Below are 18,686 nucleotides of genomic sequence, written 5' to 3' on the forward strand. Positions count from 1 at the left end.
TACAAAAGGTGAATGCGTGACCATTAAGTTTAAATCAAAATATTATTTTACACCATTAATCAAACGTTTCCATAATGGTCATCACATGTATGAAGATTATTTTTATTTTCTCGACACAAGTTCCAGAAGGGTCGAGGTAATTTTCTCCAGGCTATTGGAGTAGCGGGTATCCCTCTGCGTTCTGTATTCTTCCTCCATGGTGAAAGGGTCATACGGCTCCTCTCCAGGAGACTTGTAGTCCCAGGATCGTAAAGGTTCTTGAAACCTCTCAGCGCGATATGGTGGCTTATCCAAGTTACTGTTTAGCACTCTCTCCAAAGCTAGTAACGCATAATAGACAAAGAAACAACATTTGAGTTATACCAACAACTGGACCAGTGCGTTTCATTTTTAGATCAAATCTTTCAAAGCACACTAAATGTGACATTTTACACACCTTCATAAGAGCTTCTATTTCTGTGTCTGGGTTCACCGCGTGAGGAATGGGGGAAATCTTGCTGCATTCCCTCAGGTGTGTGTCCACGCTGGTTCAAGGCCCTCCCACGGTCTTCAAAATATGTATCTTGTGGTCCAGGGTTTGAACTCTTTCTCATGGTTCTCTCATATTGTTGTCTTAACTGCTGTGGCTCCTGCTTGGGGTAGTCATATGTCTTCAAGTCATATTCTCGATTTGGACTCTTCTGCAAAAAAAATAAATAAATAAAAAAATTGACTGCTATACCAAGAAAAAAAAAGAAAAAAAACAAGGCAATGAAAATGAAATGCATACCGTTTTTTCAAGTCCTTTGGACTTGAATTCCCTGAGAAGGCTGCAAAGTTTGCTTTTCAGTAATTCTGCCTCTTCTGCAGTGTTAATTTCAACATTTTGCTGCAAGTAAAAAGAAAAAAAAATTAATAAAACAAAAAATTTTGAAGAAATGTTGCAATAATTTTAAGGTAATAAGATTTTACCAGCATATCAAAAACAGACTGTGAATCAGGAGCTTCTCTTTGGTGACTTTCAGTGTATTTCAGGTTCTAAAGGAGCAGAAATTTCAGAGATTATAACAACCGTTGACCTACATAATCATACGTTCATTTAAATGTTTACAGTAAGAATCTAACAAAATGTTGACAATTTAGTTTTAAGATTTTGGTAAATCTAAAATTACCCACCTGCAATTCTCTGTATTGTTCCGAATACAGCGGTACTTCGGTTTCAGGCCTCAGCGGTACATTAGCTCGCCTTTGAGCAACGTTGAAATTCCCATGCAAAGATCCATGACTACCACTCATCCTAGAAGAAAAAAATATTGATATTAAAAAAATATCAGTAATTAGTAATTTATTCTGGAAAAAAAAAAAAAAAAAAAATCGCAAAACAACTACTGAGGGAAAAACAATTTGAGTTTACTAATGTGTTTTCACTCACATCTCATTTGTCATTTTCACTTCCTCAGCAGAGGCATCAGTGAAGCGACTCACTCTTTTTCTTTTACCAGGGTTGTCATTTGAGGCCCGAGACAAGAACTTCTTGAATGGCTCAGGAATGTCAGAAATAGTTTGGGCGGCTTCCACTTCCTTCCTTGGCTCTTCTTGATGTGGTCTCTGCTTCTGATGCCGATAATCTTTTATAATGCTGCATAAACGGTCTCCACCATCTATGGATGAGGAAAGGATCCTCCTCTTGGGCTCTGGTTCACTCAAATCTTGTCTAGGTGATCTATTCAAATGGTCATAATCACTGTGATCTCTTTCTCTGGACCAGTTTTCACCCTTGGAGTACATCTGGGTCTGCTCATATTCAGGACGATAAACCTGCCCATGGTCTCCTTGATGGAAATACTCTCTTGGGGCCTCTCTTTCTGGAAAAGCTTCTTCAAAAGGATTTCTATCTTGGTAAAACGGAAAAGGATCATTTCGATCACGAGGCATTTCCTCTCTGTACTCAGCCCTCGGAAGGAAACTTGATCCAAATGGAGCTCCTCTAATGGGATCTTTAGCAAATGGTTCGTCATAGGGATCATGAGGGGAGTACAGGTCACCTTCTCTGAACACCTGACTCCCCATGTTTTCTGCTCGGTGTAGACCCTCTTCCCTATGGTTGAAACCAAATGAATCGTTCATATCGAGCTGCCTCTGCCTGTCCATGGCTTCTTCATCTGGGTGAAACATTGGTGGATTCTGGAAGCCTAAAGCAACCCTTTGGTTAGGGGAGGGTTTGTGGTAGTTCCTAAATTCTGGCAGAAGGGGTGGCACTAGTTCTGATTTTTGTGGAATCCATTTGTTCTTATTTGGTGCTATACTTGGCTGAGCTATGGAGGGGAAAGAAAGGAAAACACACAAGTCAGCTTGGTGTTTTTTTGCAGTGAAAAAAAAGAAAAAAGTGTTGTCATCTTTGTACGTAAGGCAGTAGAAGTCTTTTTAATGTCTGCCTCCAAAACAGTTAGTCACATTTTTGATAGACCTAAATTGTCAACCTTTTGTAAATGTGCATGAAATGAAAAATAATCTGTCAGAAATATGCCTACTGAGAATTGAATTAACAAAAAAAAAAAAAAAAAACAGGACAGTGGCTTTCACATGGTGACGAATGGAAACAATACAGAATCAAAACGCTGGTAAAATTAAAAGATGTAAATCAATAAATCGAAGAAATTATTGCAGTTTTGAAAGAACTTGTTTTACCTTTTTTGTTACTCAATTTGCCAACAACTTCACTTTTTACAGATGTCTGAAAAAAATCCAATACCACATACGTTACTGCAACATTCTGTTATTTGCTACATAAAATATACTAATAAATCGTATTTGCATATTCCCACCTTTGGACAACCTCGTCCATCCTGTCGCTCTATAATCTCTGCTTTAGCTCTTATGACCTTTCCTCCCTTTTTTTGGAATTGCTCAGTATCCCAAGTCACCAAGTCCTTTCGTTTGACTTCCTATTTCAGAAAAAGTAAAAAAAAAATTTAAAAAACAATAGTTAATACAATGCGAAGCAAATAAAAATTTTAACCTACATTTTCTGCAAACATTTCTTACCACATATCTCTGTCGATGTTTACGACCAATGACATGATTGACCATCTCCGATATATTTGTTGTGGCACAACACAGTGTGCATGTGTAATTGGGTCCTGAAAGACTATCAGATGGTAGTTCTACCAAACACTCCAAACCTAAAAGACAAATTAGAAAAAGAAAAAAATGTGAAACAGGAACAAGACATTTTTCTGTAAAAACCAGAAGTTAATTACCGACGATGGGCTCATCAAGCTTCAGGTAGTCCAGATATTCCAAAATGTCCTTGAATTTGGGCACATACTGTGGGCCATCTTAAAATAAATAAATACAAACTGGTAATTTGGAATTGAACAATACTTTCTTTTCACATTAATAATCTGGGACTATTTTCTCAAGGTAGAAAAATATTCAGTTGGTTGAACTCTTAAGAAACTTACAGTTTAAATAGTCCAATGATATTAAGGGATTTACAGGCAATTTGCTCATTTAATGACATGATCATAGTGATTTTCCACATTGGCTACTATGAATAATTGTTTTCTTAAAGTAAAACAATTTGGAGGAAAGTTATCTTATGTAATAACCACATCCCTGTATTAAGGGGAAGTACAGGGCTTATTACATTTACATGATGGTATGGATTCCATCAACACCAAGAGGTGTTTTCTAGTTCGTCATCAGGGCTGACAAGCGGAAAGGTTATAGAATATAATTGAATATAATTGGAACCACTGAACAGCTGTCCTATTTGGTCAGTCGGCTTTATAACAATCATATTGACTGTACACAAATAGACAGCAGTCCGAAGTGATGGGTGGAGATAAGGGGGGAAGGGGGGTTTGAAGGGAGCTACAGAAGTTTAGTGACACTTAAAATCATTCCAGACCATCCAGAAAGTGCACAACAGAACCAGCAACTGAGCACAACGCCAAGCCTGTGAAAGGAAACGCAAGCCTCGGTTTTGTGTAGTACCTATTACGGTCCAAATTCTACCAAACAAAAATGCCCCTAGGAATGAATGAGGGCAATAGTTTTAACTGTGCAATGAAGCACAGCTGACACCCAGTGTAGAGTATAAGAAAAGGCCATTTTCCCTGTTTGTCAAGAGGGAAATCAACTGAGCGTTTAATGCCAACTGGAGGAAAACTACCATCCTTTTCTACAGTAGCAGTTGAGGAAGTTAAGAGCAACACAAAAAGTTACATACATTCAAAATGACTGTTGTAACATGCCACAGGCACTTCAACAGGCAGCTGCACAATATCAACATGTGCTCATTTTGGCTTTTTTCCTCTTATTATTAGAGTATACTCTGTGGTGTGGCTGGTTTTAAGGCAAGTAAAGACTATGTGGGGAGCAGGTGTACCTTTGCACCCACCTTATTCCGCAGGATAAAACTCCCTCATTATTCAGGGTCTTGATTCAGTAAGACAAACGTGTAAAGAGTTGGAAAGGGGCCCGGCGGTGTTCCTCGGTAACAGCTCATTCACCAATCTTGTGTCAATGGGCACAGCCGGTGCACGACTCAGGTAGACCGGCTGTGCGTTGGGTTGGGGAGATGTTCGCGCATTCCATTGTATTGCATCAACGATGCACGGGCACGGTCTGCACCTCTCTCTTTGCTCAGCTGGAAACAGGCAAAGCAACTCTGGAGTGTATTCTCTGTCTGTTGCACCGGGTGCAGAGAGGTGTAGATAGATAGTGTTTCTGCCGCATTTTGGTGGTGGGGCATCAGTACGTGGGTGTGGGGTCTGCGGGCGTCTTTCTGACTTGGGGTGGCTCGGCTGCGCAGCCGTGCCGGGTGGTCTATGGACCATTGCCGGCACGGGGCACGGTGGTTGAACTTTAACTTAATTCATACAAGAATGATCAATTCTCAATTAACACTTCTGCTACGTTGCCTTTTTTCACTTCATTAGCATATAACTAACGGAATTATACAAGGAACTTCCCTGTGCCTCCAACTAGTCAGCCGGGCATTTGCCATTTGTGTCCATGTTGTTGACTCAACAATGAGTGAAAGCATGGCGTTTGCACTGAGGCCTGCAGAGTGGAGCGCGTGTGAGGGGCAGACAGGTGAGTAGCAAAGACAGTGACTCATTTAATTTTTTTTTTACGTGAAATAAACTAACATTAAATTGTATCATTGTAGGCAATATTGTCATTTCCTAAATTGAGTAAAATATGTATCTTGACACATCATATAGGCCTAGAAGAGAGGTTGTTCTCGCACAACCTCTGTTGTGCGAGAACAACTCAATGCGACTGAGAAATTATCACTGGGAAAAAGTATATATTAGAAAGAATGCAGACATTTTTGGTTTGATCTAAAAGCTTCATCATGATAATTTCACATACCTGCGATAAACAAATAGATTGTAAGCTAGCATGTCTAATTTTATGTTAATACAAATTTCCATCCCGTTCATCCCACATTTCTTCAGGGAGATCAGGACAGGTTTAGATATCACATGACCCCCTTTATTGAAACTCAGGGGACTTTGTGATTCATGAGAGACATTCTCTAGGAGAACAGTAACCCAGTGTCTCTTGGCCAACTTTTTCTACATACCGACATCCAATTACTCCTGATATTTCCCAGCATATTGACGTTGGTTGTTCCTTTCATTTTTAGGTGAGATGTGGATTCAGGATAGACATGGTTCAGTTAAAAAGATAAACTGTAACATCAATTCTACTTACCACCAGACATTAGGGATTCCTCTTTCTGCCAAGAATGAAAGAAGAGCAATTAAAATTAAGTCAATCAGAGCTGAGTAAATAAGATAGGGATTGCAATATTCTTCTGCTAGAAAAAGAGCAAAACACAAAGAAACAAACATCTGTTGTGTAAAATACTCTAACCTGTCTTCTTAGGGCCTGCTTGTGAACATGTTTAGAGGAAATTGGATGCTATATTTACAACTTATTTTTTTTAAACATAAACACTCTTGAGGATAGAGTCTTCAATTGTGGGAGAGTGCATGTCACTGTATGCTGTGGTAAACTGACCAAATGGCCTCTTCATAATGACCATTGGACGGGTAAAACCAGTAGAATGATATTGAGCGTCTTGCCGTTGACCTTCCCTTCCATCAAGAAATAAAGCCACCATGTGATAAGAACTGTTGGTGAGCTCCGTTGAGGCATTTCTGGTTTGAAGTGTCTGTGTCTTTATGATTTATCCAATAGGTTGTTAGTCCAAGTCCTGATAACCTGGCCTTCCAGTATCAACACCAGATACTCTGGGTACCTTCTACATTTCAAACATTACCCATTTGGTTGAGTGCAATGCAAACTATTAATGTGTCAGACGTTGTCCACCTTTTCACATCTGTAACCCACCTCCTGCAATGAGTCATGGGGTCCAAGCACTCCACAACTCTGAACACGATAAGCAGGTACAGAAGATGAATGCTTCATTTCTATGAAAATAAAGCTTATTTGGACATTAAATAAAGGCAATATTGCTCTCAATCTCCATTTATTGCAGTTCTCAATAATAATAAGAGTAGCAATGCTGCCTCTCAGCTACATAATAAGGCCAGTTTCCTCAAAGCCACAGATCATAATGTAGATTTTCTGCAGGTGTAATCTTGTTCTCCACAAAAATACAAGTCACGTTAAAGGGGGTATCCCGAGTTGACAAAGAAAAAAGTGAATGTGTCAGTGATGCTCCATTTATAAATCCAAGGGTGGACGTCAGATATCCCGAAGCATCTGTTTGGATTATGATCCAAGGAAGCACAGGGTAAGATAGGTAAACTCCCGAACCCTGCAATCCTGGTCAAGATAAACATGGGCAGAACATGAAAATTGATGGGCATGGAACAAATCCATAATATAAGAAAGGTCAGTCATTTTATTTAAGTGAAAGATTGTCCAATCACGATCAGTGATTGCAAAGCCGGTGATGCGCACCATAAAGACAAGTTCCACAATCAGCAACTACAGCTGTAGTTGGACACCATTGGAACTTGTGTAAATAATGTCTAAATGGTAGAAAAATCCTTCTGGCACTAAGCGTCTCAACGTTAGTCTAATAGTTCTGCAGTATCATGTTACAAGATAGATGAGCTTGGTTCTGTCCACCCAGCATGCCATGACCCTGAACATTTCCTCATTGTAAATATGACCAAATACGACTCATGAAAAAAGCTCGACCATATAGATGGGAGAGGAGTCCTGATTGAAAAGATCAATATAAATTAAATGATCATTTCCATGTTTCACTTGTAATTACTTTTGGTTGGCACGCCCAAAAAGACAATTTTGTTGGTTTAGTTTGAAGCTGTTATTCTTCAGGCAAGAATGTGTCCATTCCAGTCATTGACACAAAATAACGCAACATGATGAAAAGATTCGTGCCCCTAAAAATTGCAGCGATTTATTTGTCACAATGGGTTATTGATCGGAGGATATTTATTCGGAACAATGCTTCACTTGTGACGTGTTCCACGTAGTGTCAAGCGCAAGACTTCCTTAATTTAAACAGACGTTACCAGGTCATCAATTTTTCTGAAAGATTTTGTTACCCAACACATGACTGATTAACTTTTTTAGTTACCAAGTCAAAAATATTAAGACACCGTTGTCAAAAAGCTTCAAGAAAATATTTTTTTTCCTGCGCAAGATTCTTACTGCACCATCTTATCTGGATCAGACAGAGAAGGCCAAGAAAAATCTGCATACGCACATAGCACGACACAAATAGGTCCCCAGATCGGCTGAAAAAATGCTTCCAAATGATGAAAACTCCTGAAAAAGTGAAGACTGTTCCGATTAATCTCTTTCTCTAATTCATCTTCTGCCGTTTATCTGTTGTAGGGTCCATAGCAGGGACGCTCAGACTTCCCTCTCCCCGGCCACTATGTCAAGCTCTTCACGAAGGATCCTGAGGTATTCCCTGGCCAGCCGGGAAACATAGTCTCTCCAGCGTGTCCTGGGTCTTCCTTGTGGTCTCCTGCCCTGAACGCCTCACCAGGTATGCGTTCGGGGAGGTATCCTAATTAGGTGCCCGAGCCACCTCATGTGGCTCTTCTCAATGTGGAGGAGCAGCGGCTCTACTCCGAGCCCCTCCCCGATGACCGAGCGTCTCACCCTATCTCGAAGGGAGAGCCCAGCCACCCTATGGAGGAAATTAATTACGGCCACTTGGACCCGCAATCTTGTTCTTTCGATCGTGACCCAATGCTCATGACCATAGGTGAGAGCTTCTTTCTCCTTTAAAGCAGCTGATCAAAAAAAAAAAAACCATATGGCCATTCAAATTCACACAAAAATATTTCAGTTTTCTTAATTGTTTTATAAGTAGGTTTATGATAGATTCATTACATAACAAAAATACAAGTTTAACAGATAAAGGAAGGGCTATTTGGGATTAAAAACATTAAACTGAAAATGATGATAGCTATACTTGTGGAGGAAGGAGGTTGTAATTGTAGGGGATAACAATCAAAAGAACGCTTATAATACATAACTTCACACAAATCAATTCAGGAAAGTCTTATGATTCATTGCAATTATGGCTTAAAAAGCAGTGATGCTTAACCCTAAGTGCTTTTTTTGCTACATAAAGAGATGTGAAAATAGGAGTTAAAATCAGTGACAAGTTAAATTAATTTAATTATCCAAATATTCGTTTTATTACACCAATTTTTTACCTTCACGTGTGTCGCTGTGGTCAGATGGATTTTGTACAAGGTTTCACCCCTTATGGATTTATTGCAGACCTGCATTAAAAGATAAAAACAAGTCAGCTATGTCTATGGTTAATGACTATGTAAAAAGCTGCAAAGGAAAATAATACATTTAAAAAGACACACAAATGTGTACTTCTCTAGCCACTCTATATTTGCTTCAATTAACCTTCAATTATAAACAAGGCATTACTAAAGTAAAATCGATAGACATGGAAATCAGGTAAGCACAAATATTAGAGACTAAAAACAAAACCATTTACATTCTCCCACTTCACAGACACATAACTACGATTGAGCCAATGTTACGGCTGCACTGGTGATCCTTTTAACTGATGACTTACTTCCGTTTATACTTTCGTGGTTCGTGGCTGCGTCACTAAAAACTGCAGTTGTCTTGTGAAACATTCAAACCAATAACAATATATATGTGTATATATAACCATTGTCAGATACGTTTTAAGACTATCGATATCACGTCATTCGTAGAGATAGCTTAAGTGTTCGCCTCGATATACCATCACATAAAATGATCACCAGTTGAAGCACAACCGATCTCCTTCGAACATGGTGGGTGTGCTATACTAAGTCTTGCTAACAATATCGATTAAGGCTAACCTGCTTACCTTGCATTCGATAAAATTAACCTCAGCTTCGTACGGCGTTTCGAGATCATCCATAGCGGACTATTTGATGGTCTTTTTTTATGGTTTTTACCTTTTAAACATCCACAGTCGTAGCTTAGCCCAAACAACAAAAAATGCTAACGACGAGCACACGCTTTGGAAATACACAGCGAATAGTCACTGTGGCGTGTAGCGATCAAATTACGTTTTAGGTGCAGGAAAAATGTGTTTTAACTCTATAAACGCGTAGAAAGCGCAGGTATTAGTTGAAGAAAAAAAATCTGCGTATTTCTTCCTCGCGTCATATGATGATTACCGTAGGGGAAATGACACTTAGCCGCACTTTAACCCTTATTACCGCCACCTGCTGGACGGAAATATGTTTTATTGGAGAACAGACTGAAAAATACCATTGACTCACGAGCAGCTGCAGGATGTTGGTAGATTTGTATATTTATTATTTATTATTAATAATAATAATAATCCAAAAAATCACTTCAATCCAAATAATATTTTCAATCAAAAAAGAAGTGTTGAAATGCAATTTTTTTTTTTTTTTTTTGCATTTTAACACTTTTTTTTGATTGAAAATATACATATTTTTTTAATTGAATTTTTTTTTTTTTAATTATTGAAAAGTTTTTTTTTTAATTCAATAATAAAGACACAAATCTACATCCATACTGCAGCAAAAGGCTTAAGCAGTAAAGATACGCCAGGCCTAAATTTAGGATGACAAACATCAATTTAATTTCTAGAATTGATAACGTGAATTTTTCTGTCCTTGCACATTTTATCTCTAATTATATACAGGCCATTTTTCAGATTTACATTTTTAGGTATTATAGACATTAACTTAAGTAAGGATGATGATAACCCGAATCTCAGTATCATAAATACAAAATGCGAGGGAAAGAGGTAAGGCCATAATTCCTATGGTAATTCCAGTCTCAATTACACTTGTGATCTTATGTGTAAAATTGATGTTTAGTGCACTAAAATTGTGTTTAGTTCTATCAGCATTGCTAGTGCCAGTTGCAGTGGTTTGCAATAAAAAATAAAAAATAAATGTAAATACAAAACATGGGACAGTGCAGTATGGAAAAGTGTATTAATCATCCAGTTTAAACTGAATGTCAGTCAATTGTTTTGTTTCCCAGTCTTCAGCTGGCAAATAAGTAGCTTCTACAATCCTCAACCCACATGTAAGAAACTCATAGACTAACAGAAATGTGAGTAAAATTAAGGGGTAAACAGTGTGTATTTCATTTTTTTTATGCATAAAAAGCACTGGGTTCAGTTTTCTTTGTACAAAACAGCATTGTGGTTCAGCTTTGGGAGGTGGAGCCTTCCTCAATCTGTGCGAGGCATTGAAAAAACCATCACACGAGGGATGAAAATTTAACACACACACAAAAAAAAAAAACTACACATGAAACAGAGGTGAGTCACTTTCAGTGATGATACAGAAACGGGCCATAAGCACCAGAAAGAGTAAACCTTTACCAGATATATTCACAAAAACTGGGAAACAAAAAAAAAAACACAGCTGATTATTGTGTGGGATCACAGTAGCACATTGACATTCACTGGCGTTTCATTCAAAGTTACCATGATACAAAAATATCCACCAATGCTTTAAACATACCGCTCCTCAGCGTTATTGTCAGATAATGGTTATGAAGACTTTTTTTTTTTTGTTTAAAACATCTTTTCAGAAGGGAAAAAAAGTCATTTTGATCTACAAAACCCAAGTATTGTATATAAATAAACTGAAGACAGAATGAAACTCCAGAGGAACAAAGAGATAAATGTCCATGATCCAAAGCGGGCTGAGGCGTTTCAGTTTCAGTAGCACAATCAGTGACTTTGATCACTTTGAAGAGTTGTGGAGGTTGTTCAGACGTGATCGCAGCGCTTTACGGACATGGGTCACTCTCTCCAGTTTACGTTTGTATTCCTAAAAAAAGAACAAGAAAAACAATCAGAGTTGTAATATTTAGCATTCTGTATGCCCCGTCATGGCATGTTAAAGGAAAATACCCTCAATGTCACAGATACTAAACCAGGAACAAACAGAAGCTACTACCCTTAGCATACACTTAAATTTGTGTTTTCAGTTAGTGTGTTTTTTTAAACCTCCTCTGACTGGAACTCTTGGTCAACACATGGACTCCCAAATGATAGTTTTTTTTTTAATTTATGATTTTCATGTTCTGTTTGTTTTAAGATGAGAAGAATCATAAAAACTGCATTGATCCGTCAGTGGATTTCTTGTTTTTAATGTAATTTTTTTATTCCAAAAGTTAATCATCAATTAAAGCTTGTTATTTTTGAGGAAAATGTTTGTTTGAATGTAAACTTTAGGCCCCAAACAGGTATCCGAAAAAAAGCACCACTTTAGCCATTTTTTTAAATGTATCCATAGAAACATTTTTAGAAGCCATTATTTCCCTCTGATCTGTACATGAAACCTGAGGGATTCCTTTAGTAAAACCAGGGATAGTACACGTAGCTGTACTACTTTCAGCAACACAAAAACACCCACAACATTGTTTTCATTCCTTTATTTTCATTTAGTTTTATTACAAATGTCATCAACAAGTAAACATACAAAGGCAATAAAGTCTTCTTGGTATTTATCCTGTGGATGAGGTCTTCAAAGTTACTTTCACCACAAGGAAAAAAAAAAAATACAAGATAGCAGCAAATAACAGAAGGTGTGTGTGTGTGTGTGTGTGTGAGATACTTACCACACAGGAGGAGCTGAGAAACATGGTTAATGATGATAACTAGACCTGAAATCTAACACTAACTTAGGAGATTTTTTCCCACTTTATAACGAGCAGTTTGCAACATGTTAGCTTCTAGCATCCCATAAACAGGTCAATGAGAAAAACTCAGTTTAATTGCATTAGAACTTAAAGAAAAGAGTTTCTGTTACGCACTTCAAGTTTCTGCTCATTCTGGACCAAACCGTCCCTCTGGCTCTGCAGGAACACTGTTAGGGTGCGCATCAGCTGCCTCCGGTCATCAATCTCTGCCGCCAAACGGCCGCTGTAGTCTGCTAGCAACATGCAGGCTTCCTCCACCAGCCGGGACAGCCGCTCGCCTGATTCTCTGTCTAGAACATACAGCACAGCAACGAGTGTAAAAAACCACCAGAATCTTTGGTGTGAAGCTAGGACCATGCTAACAGCTGCTCCGTAACCAGACAGGGATGGACCATCAGTAGAAATTCAGTGTTCTTGCTAAAGACAAGAGATGAAAATGCATGTGAATAAATTCACTATTTGAGCACTAATCTAATTCAGTATTTTCAAACTTTTTTAAGCTCTTTTAGTCAATAATAAATGTAAAATGAGCAGCACGTATGTATACATCAGAAATGGGCAACTGGTGGCTAATTTTGTGCTGTCCACAAGGTAAATGCACAAATATGACGATAAAATATATACGAAATTACACAAAAGAACACTAAATTACTACAAAAACAAGTTATTTTAGACAACAGACTCAATTTCGTTTCCTGTTCTTGTTGAGTTGTGCAGGTCAACAGGTCACAGATTTCACAGGGGAATTTTTTCATTTGAAAAAGCCTTTACACAGGCCATTTTTATTAATTCACTTAGTTGATACGGCTTAATTTGGTTGCTGTAATGTAACTAGGTTATTCAATTACAAAGGTCCCCAACTGTAACTGTAAAAGTAAAACTTGCTGAAATAAAACTACAAACAAGTTGGCAGCAGTCTAAAAAACAAAGAGCTACAGGTAGATGTGAAACTAAATAAAATAAACTCAAACGTTGGAACAGTCATGTGACAAATCAATCAACAGTTCTTGTTGAGAAAGATTATTATTATTCTGGATACAGTGGAGACAGAAACTATAGAAAATAGTGATATTGTGAACCTGTTTATATTGTAATTATAAATGTAATTGGAGTCTAAAGCCACAAAAATTGCACCACTTTAAAAAGAAAATAGACTAATATAAGACCTCTTTACAGTTAATTTAGGTAGTTCTTGCTGCGATGATGCGCTGGTGACAACATAATCCAAGATGGCGGCGGTCCGAACTCCAGCCGACACTATTTAATAAAAGCCTTAAAAGACATAGATATAATGAAGAGTGGATGGACGAAGGCATAAACATGCAGACTTTGACACGGACACACACAGACTTCCTACACACACGGGAAACGGAACAGGCTTCACTGAACGGCTGGCACTAGGACCCAGAGGCGGAGTAAATGCGTCCCCGTACTGCATTCACAGGCTGTAACATCACCAGTTTATCACTTTACCTGTTATTAGAGCTACTATCTTTACCAGGGAGATAATATTTATTCCTGGTGATAGTTTTAGAAATTTCAATTTCAGTTTTTTTGGAACACTGAAGAAAACATTAACAATGCACACTTGGGGAGAATATCCAAACCCCTGTGATTCTACCTGTGATCCTTTGAACCAGTGACGTGTCCTGCACTTCGTTAGGGAGGGAGGAGATGCGTTTACGTAGTACTAAGTCACCAGAGGCCGCGTTCTCTAGCTCCTGCAGTGCTCGGATCAAGTCTGACGTCTGCGGGAGAGAAGGAAAGATGACGAGCGTAAAAGTGACAGGATTTATCTCTTTATCAAACACGTCACTAAAACATAGTAGTGTCTGATGGTGGTTTATGGTCTACAGCACCTGTGGGGCCTCTGTGGGGGAGCTTTGGCAGGCAAATCCCTCATCGTCAGGATGGATTTCCTCATACGCCCTCTTTTTCACTTTCTTCTCTCCATCTACCGTTTATGAAAAGAACATGAAATGAATGAGTGGCGCTCTTTTAGCCCACGATCAAGGCCATTAGTGGGTGTTGTGTGAACTTACACAGGACCTGTGAGAGCTGATCCAGCAGGTCGTTCTCATAAACTGCTCTCTCTTGCCAGATAGTCAAAACCCTATCCAGCTGTTTCTTGCAGCCGCCCTCACCATGTCTGCACACAAAGTTTATTACCCGGTCTCAAAGCTGCAAACAGTGAGCAAGGAAGCCCAAAAGTAAATCTTATTTCAATATCAATAATACATCTCGTTTTGTCAAACATCATTGATGGTTAGATGGAAGGATTAGGGTTCACCATTAGGGCTGGTCGATATGGACCAAAACTCATATCTCAATACTGTTTCTCAAAAAATGTCTGACCATAAAGACAATTCTGGGTTAAATTTGCTGATGCAAAACACCACACAGGCACATTTATTAACAAACAGCTGCACAACATGTTCCATTCGAGGCTTTTTCTCCTCTAAGGGACAGCACGTGTGAGTGAGGTCTGTAGTGTAGCATGTTTAGATGAAGGTCTGGGTTAGGACGCACTCAGTGATCATCTAACTGTGCTTTTCATGCTGTTCTGAAAACTAGAAAAAACTAGAGAGACTCCTAAAAGAAGGATTTTAATACAAAATAAGCTATAAATTATATATCTCAGAAATATGAAACATTGGAAAGAAGGACACTGTTTGACATTACTCTATGAATAATATTAAATACTTGTATGATGGGATTTATACTGTATGATTGTATAAATCAAAACAAGTAAATATAAGCGATACTGTCATTTTCCATATCACCAAAATAGAAAACTTGATACATCTTGAATCACAATATATTGCCCAGCCCTATTCCCCATGTAAACTCATCTTTAATTCAGTTTATCAATTCAATGGGTCTCTCTATGTTTACAGCTGGCATCCCATGAGGACTTGGGGGGAAATTTTGCGACAGAATTTTAGAAATGTTACGGCCGGTGCAGCTTTTTAAGACGTTTCCGCAAAAACAAATGATCAAAATTAAAGAGAAATAGCAAAGCTTTTGGTTGAATTGCTGGGGAATGACCTGAAACTGACCTGTGCACGTGTTTGAAAGCGTCCACGACGACCGGAGCAAAATCCTGGGTGAACTCGGGTCCTTTCTTCTTGCTGTTCTGAATGACATCGTTGGCCAGGTAAATAAAAGTCAGCTTGCGAGACACCTGAGCTGTAGGCGGAGGAAAACACATTAGAAATTAGTCTGATTAACACGGCAAACAGTTCTATAGCAACAATGTTGTAATATTAATATAACTTTTTTTTTTTAAATGTTAAAAAGGTCATTATTATTTTGAAAGTGTTTAATCTCCCCTTTTTTCCTTAGATTTATCTATTTAAATAAAGTATGATTCGGTAAATACTAACTTTCATTTTTTTTCAGGAGGATTACTGACGTGTTTGAAAAACCAACAATGTACACAGGATGAAATAATGTGGACAATGTTACATTTTATTTTGTTAAATGTTAAATAGATTTATGCAAAAAAAACTCAATCCGTGACACCGGTGTGTTCAAAGAAGTAGGAAATGTGAACATTAAAGTGGAAAGACGGCTCATCTTTGATCTCACCGCTGGCCCCGGGACACTGTTTAAAAATACATCAGCCACTTGAGATAACATTAGGTCCTGGAGGAGACGTGAGCCTGCAATAAACAGTCATCAGGCTCCAAAAACTCGCAGAGGACCTGGAAAAAAACGTCTTCATAATGCTTGCCATCGCTACAGCATCCAGTCACTTGAGCAGCTGTAATAATAATGCAATTATTATTAAACGATTATAAACCCAAGCCTCTAAGAAGCGGATCAATACTGAAGGGTTACACCTGAAGATCTAAGAAAACACATGAAGTTGTATGTTTGAACAGTGGAAGCACATTTTAGCTACGTTTAGTATTGGGTCAGGGTTAACGGTCACAAACATTGACTTTTACAGAAAAACTTGATCGATATTAGTAATAGATTATTTTGTAAGATATTATCTAGAGAGGGTAGAAGTGTATAAGCTTTCGGCAGATTAATTAGATAATGTTAGTGTTATTTGTTCTGTTTTTGGTTTTTCTGAAGACTGCCAAAAGAAAATTTAAAAAAAAAAAATTAAAATTCAATATAATGATATTGTTACATTTGTTATGAGAAATACTAAATAATTGATTTCAATCAAGAAAAGTGGAAAGATAAAAAAAACAGAAAAATAGTATGAAATATAGTATATAGTAAATATAAAAGGAAAGCTTGCTAATGCTAACTGCATGACGACTGAAATCTGCATATATAGTTAAACTGAGCCGATATTAAAATAGACACTGTGTGTGTGTGTGTGTGTGTGTGTGTGTGTGTGTGTGTGTGTGTGTGTGTGTGTGTGTGTGTGTGTGTGTGTGTGTGCGTGTGTGTGTGTGTGTGTTGGGGGATGGTTGAACATTTTGAGAGATTCAAGGATATATTTTATATTAATTCATCATGCACTGTATGAAATTAGGAACATAATATGTGCTGTTGACACACATGGTAATTTCATGCTTCACCGTGTGTTGAAATATGAAAATTAATCTTTAACGTGTCATTCAGTGATGCCTTCACTGACTTTGCAAAAAAAACAAAAAAAAAAAACAAAAAGAATCCCTTTAGATAGAACATTCTCTGCTAAAATTATCGAGTAGATTATTAAGCAGACACTTACTCTTACTTTTGCACATTACAAGGCCTTCAAATACACATTTTGTTTGGACGCTGTTGTTAAAAGTTGCTTAGCATTAGCAGCCTAAAGCTAACCCTCGTTAGCTGGCGGTGTTGTTTAGCAGCTGGAACATGGACTAGCGGTTAATATGAATAATTTGACATTGCTTATGGTGTTTAGCAGGTATAGTACATATTTAAGGTGTGTGCAGAGACGGCGAGGAGGACGAGGAGGCCGTACCTTTCTTCAGCTCGTTGAACCAAACAGCAACAATGGTCTTTGAATGCTTCCTATGGTGGATGAGCCACAGGGACAGCGTCTGCACGCTCTGTTGAGAGTTACTCAGCTCGGACAGTTTCTTCTCCAGAGCCACCTCGGAGAAAGCGGACATCGTGGACCGGGTTGGTAAAGGTGGGTGGCGGGCTAGGACGCTATGAGAGCCAGGGGTGCTCTTCCTCCCCGATTAGTCGTCTGTAGCTCGTCAACAACGTAATGCTGGAGCTCCAGCCATCCACAGCCAGCGTCACCCGCTGCTTTCACAAAGTTAAAGCCACTGTGTTTGTGTTGTTTTTCGGGGTCGTCTCCTCGCTGGTGGTTTAGGTCGCTGCCTGCCTGGGCAACAGAAGCTCACAGGCTTCCGTAGCCGTGCTGCGTTCAGGCTGAGAGGAAATTACATTGACTAATGGCGTTGCCTTAAAGCTGCTTCCCCCGATATATTTTTATTAATTGATTTATTAAATACAAACACTGTATGTCTCAAAGTAAAATTAATCAAACATAATTTACTCCAAAAAGAAAGTAAAATGGGGTCCGGGTAAAACCCGGGATTCCTAGTGTATAAATATGCATATAAACACATATTACTGGTATGTTAACCCATATGAACCAAAAAATATGGAAATGGGACAGTTTACTGCTGCAAATGTATAACATATTACTGGTATTTTGTGAACAGGACACATGTGATTGAATATTAGATAACACAGAAATTAATCAGTATACAACAAATTTGTTCTTCAAGAATGTCCCATTTTCATATTTTTTCTGTTTTATCTATCCAACCACGTGTGTCCTGTACAAAATTTTATTGCTGCAAATGTATAACTCATTTCCATATGTTTTGGTTTATATGGCCTAATATACCAGTAAAATGTGTTTATATGTATATTTATATCCTCGGAAATCACTCAAATTTTACCCACCCGGACCCAGTAAAATGGCTAAACTGCCGCTTTAAATTAAATGTGTTTGTGTCTGCAGCATAAACGCTGTTTGTTGACATGTTCGTACATTGCATTGTGTGATGTGAAGCAGATACAAAAGTGTATTTACTTCATTCTTGGAAAATTAGTTATTTGCCCAAAATCTTCGAAATTTTGATCGTTATCTGGTAAAAAAAAAAAAAAAAAGAAGGATCGGGACTGCATTTTTTTTTCTAGTTTGTTCCCGGTATTTATCGCGATATCAGAATGTTTTTTCCAACCACGTCTCTGCGACTTCACATCCCACAATGCAATGCGCGGAAATGTCAACAAGCTGAGCGTTTAAACCGGTGTCGAACTCATTTTTGCTCTGGGGCCAAATATGAATCAGTTTGATCATAAGAGGGCCGCAGATTTCATTTGGAAAAAGGGCAATTTTAACATTATGCCCAAGTTTGCACTTCCACGTATAACTAATATAAACAGTTTGTAAAACATCATTAACATCTATGCAATAAAAAAAAAAATTCATAATTTCTTGATTTTATGACAAAACTTTCTTTAATTTAAGGCAATTCTGTGGAATTGTTTGTGGGAATTTTCAACACTTTGGATAAATTGAA

General features: G+C 38.1%; 2 protein-coding genes across 7 annotated transcripts; both read right to left on the reverse strand.

The window, feature by feature from the left end:
* Nucleotides 1–81: 81 nt before the first annotated feature.
* Nucleotides 82–9,641, reverse strand: LOC114472332 (uncharacterized). 6 transcript variants are annotated; one of them, XM_028461549.1, is made up of 13 exons: nt 9,423–9,641; nt 8,670–8,738; nt 5,710–5,734; nt 3,240–3,317; nt 3,025–3,161; nt 2,805–2,924; nt 2,668–2,713; nt 1,412–2,294; nt 1,156–1,276; nt 952–1,017; nt 770–868; nt 437–680; nt 82–320 (listed from the first exon to the last, which is right to left on the reverse strand). In XM_028461549.1, the coding sequence occupies exons 3-13, from the start codon at nt 5,717–5,719 to the stop codon at nt 103–105; spliced, it is 2,022 nt and encodes a 673-aa protein (XP_028317350.1). In that variant the 5' UTR covers nt 5,720–5,734; nt 8,670–8,738; nt 9,423–9,641; the 3' UTR covers nt 82–102. The 6 variants fall into 6 exon arrangements, with proteins under 6 accessions (XP_028317350.1, XP_028317349.1, XP_028317353.1 ...); XM_028461548.1 differs by having other exon boundaries at nt 9,332–9,641; XM_028461552.1 differs by lacking the exon at nt 5,710–5,734.
* Nucleotides 9,642–10,425: 784 nt separating this feature from the next.
* On the reverse strand, nt 10,426–17,534 carry LOC114472064 (regulation of nuclear pre-mRNA domain-containing protein 1A-like). The gene is made up of 7 exons (XM_028461138.1): nt 17,102–17,534; nt 15,225–15,354; nt 14,208–14,314; nt 14,025–14,119; nt 13,787–13,913; nt 12,280–12,455; nt 10,426–11,291 (listed from the first exon to the last, which is right to left on the reverse strand). The coding sequence occupies exons 1-7, from the start codon at nt 17,250–17,252 to the stop codon at nt 11,205–11,207; spliced, it is 873 nt and encodes a 290-aa protein (XP_028316939.1). The 5' UTR covers nt 17,253–17,534; the 3' UTR covers nt 10,426–11,204.
* Between the last annotated feature and the right edge of the window lie 1,152 nt (nt 17,535–18,686).

Source organism: Gouania willdenowi, chromosome 11, assembly GCF_900634775.1.
Source record: "Gouania willdenowi chromosome 11, fGouWil2.1, whole genome shotgun sequence".
In the NCBI taxonomy this organism is placed as follows: domain Eukaryota; kingdom Metazoa; phylum Chordata; class Actinopteri; order Blenniiformes; family Gobiesocidae; genus Gouania; species Gouania willdenowi.